The sequence below is a fragment of the Ziziphus jujuba genome, chromosome 1, assembly GCF_031755915.1.
Source record: "Ziziphus jujuba cultivar Dongzao chromosome 1, ASM3175591v1".
Classification (NCBI taxonomy): domain Eukaryota; kingdom Viridiplantae; phylum Streptophyta; class Magnoliopsida; order Rosales; family Rhamnaceae; genus Ziziphus; species Ziziphus jujuba.
The window spans coordinates 8,130,351-8,136,965 of NC_083379.1; the positions used below are offsets into that span (position 1 = coordinate 8,130,351).

A 6,615-nucleotide genomic window follows, 5' to 3' on the forward strand; every position below is an offset into this window, starting at 1 on the left:
GAAATAATTCAACATGAGGTTGGCACAGAGGGGCAAAACAATTTAGGCCAACCAGGAGAAGGTGGATTCATGGGCCAACCAATCGAGTCCAAAAGTAAATAATAGGGGTTATTATATGATAGCTCTTCTCTCTCTATTTCTCTTCCTTTATTTATTTATTTATTTTCTATTTTTTCGGTGACTCCCAATTAAACTTCCGTTATCAATGCCAAAATATTTTGCCATTCCAAAAATATTACAAGACATTGATTCCCAAGTGAATGAATGTCAAAAAATTTTACAGTTCAGTGTAAAGCTGCATAATAGTACAAAGTGAATGCCACACTGCATCCAAGCAGATGGAGCATTTCTTTTGCAAGATATAACAAATAAAAATTTCAAGAATGATACAAGAAATGAATCTTGAATTCCCTAAATTATAACCGTACACAAATGTTGACATAACTATATGACATGGTTTCTACCGAACAAAAAAATTGACAATGATGCTCCAGTAGCCAGCCAACTGAAAAATTAAAAAGTTATGTTAAACGAGTTACTCAGCAGCCGCTAGCCAATTGAAAAGGAATAAGTTATCCAACATCCAACAAGTGAGTGAGCGTGCAGGTCTGCACATGTGTGTGTGTGTGTGTGTGTGTGTGGACGCCATGTATAAGTGCACAGAAAGTGATAAAAGTTACTTAACCTGTGCTAGTATGCCTTTTCCAGTATGACCTTCAATGACTAAGCCTGCTGTAAGGCCAATCATAGCCCATGCTCCATTAATTGCTTCAATTTGACGTTGTCTCTACAATAACAACACCAAAACTTTTAGTAGCTTCAAGTAAGTTAATTTAAAATTATTAAGAAATATGTGCTATGGTATCAGCTGACCAAAAGAAAAAAATAAATAAAAATGAAACGAGGACAAAAGGAAAACATTAGTAGGATTTTGGCCACATCTAGGAACCAGCTCTCATTTCCACATATGACTTAAACATGTAAAGGAAGAAAGATCAAGAAAAAACAAAAATATGATAAGTAAAAGAACGCTAGAAACCCCAAAAGGGTGTTCCTTCAGAAATTAAGTTTTTCCAATGGTCTACAAAAACATTCAGCAAATCCCGTCACTATTAATTAGATGACAAGTTATTTCACAAGAAATGATAATTCATTTGAACTTATGGGCAATTTTCATATTACTTTACAAGTCATTTTATACACTTATCTTATCAAACCTATTAAAAGGTAATACTCTTAACCTTGAATTTCTCTTTTGCTTTTATTTGTTCCATTTGTTTTGCAGCTAACCGCTTGGCTTCCAAAGGATCAACCATGATCACCTTCCTATTAAAGTCTCCCTTATTTGGAGACACCTGTACCACAACAAAATATTAGTATATAATACATCAATTAGAAAGAAAAATTTCTGCTTCATGGACTGAAGTTAATTTGACAATAACAGTGATCCAAATACAGACCAAATAAGACAAAATTTTAAGCAATTCATATTCAAGTAGATCAAGCGATTGGGCAGGGAAAATAAAAGTTATTTTTTTGGTGAATCAGGGAAAATAAAGCTCAAAATTGAAAAATGAAATTTGATTGACTTCTAGTGAATATGAATATCACACACACACACACACACTAAAAAAAAAAAAAAAAAAAAAACAAAGAGGATGAGAGATAAAGATAGAGAAGAATAACAACTACAAGTTTGTACCAATTTGATGCACTTAAAAGTCTTTTCCATAATTCTATAAATAGTTAAACAGCATATTGTTATTATTTTTTCTAATCATTGCTTAAATGTTTACTAACTGAACTAAAACAAAAAAATACACATAATCATCAATAAATTTTCTATAGAAATAAAAATATTTATTTGACATATAAATATTTACATTTTGGACCATTTTTATCCATATCCCTGTATCCTGTATTTTACAATAATAAGAAGTAAAAATCCTAGAGATGTTTCCAAACCTAACACCAGGGTATGACTGTATCAGCAAATAGCTCAACATGACCTTAACATGGTTTGCTGTTCACCGGATAAAATAATTTTGGCAATCTCTTTGAATTCACTTCAAAATTTTATTCCTAAGATTTACAGTTATACCATACTAAAACACTCAAAGGAATTGCTGTACTTCAAATTCTAAAATGCATCTGTTTGATAACTTACAATGAATTCAATTGACGTAAACAGTAGGGGTTATTGCTCCTGAGTTTGACCTAGCAAACCATAAATTGACATACTTATACAAGTTCTAAAATGTATGGTAGTGCCATGAGCGTTTGGTGGTAGCCAATGTCAGTCTACACTATCCTCAGTGCCAAGGGTTAAAGAAGTAAGAAAAGACTTGTCATGAGTGAAACTAGAGAAGAGTACAACTGCTGCTTGGAGTAATGCTGTATTAGGACACTGAAAAGTACTCTATTTGAGGGGATCTAAAGAACAGCAGAAGTTCAGTAAGAGTGCAGATTGTCAAGAGGTCTGCTTTTTGAGTGGCATGATTAATCAATGATATCTAATGTTAATATCGAGGCAAGAAAATAGTTAATTCTTCACCGAAAACATGGATTGGCAGGGTAGGGCTGTTTTGGACAATAATGAAATATTTATATATTTAAGATTTCAGGGAAAATAGTATTATGCAAATAAAATGTCGCCCTAAAATAAAATTTGAAAGTCTGTTTCTTTGAAGCTTGCTTTCTCAAGCTTTTTCTGTACTAGAGCATTTGCAGTGTATAAAATAAACCATACTGCAAAATTGGCTTACAACAGAAACTTACGTGGAAGGTGTATAGGGTGTGGAGAATTGGCATTCTGAAGAGTTGCCTACATGTACTTTGAATATACAAGACCTTATAACAATCCTAGTTCAAAGAGAAAACTGCAAATTATCTCCTTTCTAGACAGCCTTGGAGTCAGATGAATGACAGATGCCTACTGCATGCCTTACAATTGTGGACAGCTCACATTTAAGAGTCCAACAGATAAATGACCCTAACAATTAAAAGGAGGTTTAAGATTTACCATTGTCATAAAGGAAGGTGGATTAAAAATGAAGCAAATTTTAAGAGAAAAATCTTTTAAACAACCACATAAATGCGTCCCACTGCCCCATGGTCAAGTATTTGTTTATAATTCTTCCACAAATTGACAACGGATTTCACGAAATTGAGGACTTTAATTTTAAATGACCTACGTTCAACCAAGCAAGTGAAAGTGGAACATCAATATCTAAATCTAAATACTTCCTATGACAAAAAGACATTATTGAACCATCAATTACATACCTACAATATCTTTGACCATATTCTAACCAATAATATTGGCACTAAACATGTGGAAGCCTTGTTTGGATGCATACATTAGGATTGGCCAAAACTTGAAATGCTCGACTCCTGGTTCTGTACACAACTATGTTTGCATCTTCATATCTTCTCCACCCCCACCTGAGAAAGAAAGGAATTTAAGATTATTGAAGTAACAAACAAGACATGAACTTACCCAGTTTTCTCTCTACAAATTTTAAATCGTATGAGAGTTCGTTAGCAAAAGAAAGAACATTTCCATCCTATGGAAAAGAAGAATCAGAAGACAATTTCAGTGACCATAAGGTATACAATTGGTAACTCTTTATGTTTGCTCCATATTTTAGTTTACTTCTAGCTTATTTGGCCTTGCAAGACAAGGTACCGGTGCTGTCCCAAGCCACTTCCTTTCAAGGCACAAGTTTATTGAAACTCCTCCAAAGAACAAAACATGCCAATAGAGGGAAAGGGCTGCACCTAGTGTTTCTCCAGCCAAGAAAAATAAATTGATTTCTATGAGCAGTATTGACATAAAAGAAATACTAAAATTATAAATTGTGAAGTGGGTATGTTAGATTGACAATTGAACTCATATTACTGCTCAACATTCTTTTCCTTCTTTGAACAAATTTCGCAGCAGCCAAATGAAAAGCGAAGAAAATACAGGATTATCCTTACCGTTTCTATTTCCATATAGCAAACCAAACCCAGAATAAAGAAACTAGCAGGGAAATCCACTCGTTAAGAGTGAACAGGGAAGTGGGCATTAGAGATTAAGAACTAAATTTCATATATATTATATATATATATATAATCTTGTTTCAGTTCTAACAAATTTTATCGGCAACCAAAAGAAAAAGGAGGGAAAAAAAAAAAAAATACCATGTCTCAATGCGAATGAAGAAGTGGGTGTCTCAGGGTAGGAATGAACTTACTGGGAAATCGTTGAAGAAGGACGGTGAGTGGGAATGAATGAGCAATGGGTGGAGAGAGGATAACCACCATTGATAGGTAACAGAGATGTGGACGCCATTTCCACCGCTTTCCCTCCCTCTGCCTCCTTTTATCCATTTGTTTTGCCATTTTTACAAGTTGGCATTTATCTTTTGTTCTTATTTTTATTTTTTTAATGAATATTTTGGCCTATTTTATTATTTTTTTATTATTATATTCGCTTTCCTACGAAAATAATTTACCAACAACTTATTTCATTTTACTTAATTCATGAGCCCGATTAACAAATATTTAATTGTTCGACGTATATAATATTTCATCTTTATTTATATTTATTAGAAGTAATTCATATCAAAATAATTATGAAAAATAAAGTAATTCATATTCTACTTATATATAAAGCAAGACCTCTTGTCTTCGATTCATCTTGTTTAAACATGTAATGGACTTTCATTCAAAGAAGATGCATAAGACTTCATTTGAAAGTAAAGTTATAATTTCTTAGTTATTCAAATTCTTCACTTTAAAAAATTTGGCCAGTCTTATATGTTTTTTTTTTTCCCATTTATTTCATATTCTCCTATCTATATAAATTTCAAATCCACATTTCAATTATACAAATCCATCCTTAAATTTTTACACACGCATATTTCATACATAATGTGTTTAGAAATTAAAGTTAATTATAAACAGAGTAAAAGATAAATGAATAACATAAATTTTATATGTTTTTCTATTATATACAGGTTTTTTTTTTATTGTTTTTTTAAACGAGAAATTTATTTAGGTGTTTGAGGTGGTGGATATTTCCATTACAAAAAAGTAAGAAAAGAAAAAAAGAAAAAAAGAAAAAAAAAGGAGTGGGTGTCAAAAATCCACGTCAGAGGACATGAATATCAATTATTTCATTTATGGTTTTTATATTAGGGTCAACACGCTTGAGCCTATGCCATTCGCGCAATGTAGAGTACACTTTCTCTTCACATAAATGCTTGGTCCCATTGTCAAAAATATAAAAACCAATCGATTTAAAATGAAAAATATAGAAAAATTTATGTATGTAAAAATTTAAAGTATATATTTAAACTTAAAGATGTTCTTTTATGATAGTTAGATTCTTTGGACCTTACTGTGCATATGGCTTTTATTTGGTCATTTGTACTTTAGTAGTTTGTAGTTTATGGAAATTGCATTTTCACTGCTTAAATTTAAAATGTTTCTATTTTAATTTATTATATTTTGGTTTAATTGAATTTTTAATTAAGGATACTCAATGAATTTATCATATTTAATCAATATTAAAGTATAATTTGTTATAAATTAAATTCTTTTGTTTTAATGTGTTGTAAAATTACATTTTAATATATCATAATCTCCGATGGCTAAAAATTCAATTGAATTAAAATGTAACAAATTAAAATTAAAAATTTAAATTGGACTATTTTAAATTTGAAGATCAAAAGTGTATCTTAAACTAAAAGGTAATATAAAATGCAATTAATCCCATTTCATGCTAAAGGGGACATGCATTCTCTTCTGTTAAAGACTCCTAAAAGTTTTTTTGTTTTTTATTTTCGTGTGAATATAATAATGATCCCTAGGGCTGGTAACTAAATTTGAAACAAAAAACAATTTAACACGTACAATTGAATAAGTCCTTTTTCAGGATAAAACAAAGGATAAAATATATACGTACATATGTACTCACATATATTATACCATATAATTTTAGAGAAGTATATTCTTGAACCTTACCCTTATTATAGGGATCAAAACGGCCGGCCATCAAAGAAATGAAAAATTACAGGTAGGCCAAATTGGAGATTAAAAAATCCAAAATAAACTTAAAAATTAAAAATTTAAATCACTATTTTTAGAAATTAAAAATTTAAATTACAAAACCTTATAAATTAAAAATAGCAAAATACAATTAATCTTTTTATTTTTAATTTTGGAAATAGAATATGAATTTTAGATTTTTACCAAAATAAACATTCGTTTTGTTATTTACACTATATATCCTTGTGAGGTAGCATTGCCATCCTAAACACCGCTTGATAAATTATATACAACGAGTGAGTCCTATTACTGTAGAAGATTTTCCACATCTACATGTTATTGAGTATAAAAACTATGTTTTTTTTACCCCCCCCCTCCCCCCCCAAAAAAAAAAAAGAAGTATAAACTAGCTACGATCTCCTTCCTGGCTACCAGAAAGCCTAATTTCAAACTCTCTGTACATTATTTGTTAGAAATTTTATGGATATAAATATATATAATAAATTCCATAAATCATAAATTACTAACCTCCGAATGCAGACACTGATAAGTTAGATCTTTAATATTGTAAAATAGAAA

The 6,615-nt window shown here is 30.7% G+C and overlaps 1 protein-coding gene across 1 annotated transcript; it reads right to left on the reverse strand.

The window, feature by feature from the left end:
- Nucleotides 1–216: 216 nt before the first annotated feature.
- On the reverse strand, nt 217–4,396 carry LOC107415642 (uncharacterized). Its single transcript, XM_016024001.4, has 5 exons — nt 4,239–4,396; nt 3,360–3,444; nt 1,242–1,355; nt 686–787; nt 217–505 (listed from the first exon to the last, which is right to left on the reverse strand). Exons 1-5 carry the CDS (start codon nt 4,334–4,336, stop codon nt 461–463), a joined length of 444 nt encoding a protein of 147 aa, XP_015879487.3. The 5' UTR covers nt 4,337–4,396; the 3' UTR covers nt 217–460.
- Nucleotides 4,397–6,615: the final 2,219 nt, after the last annotated feature.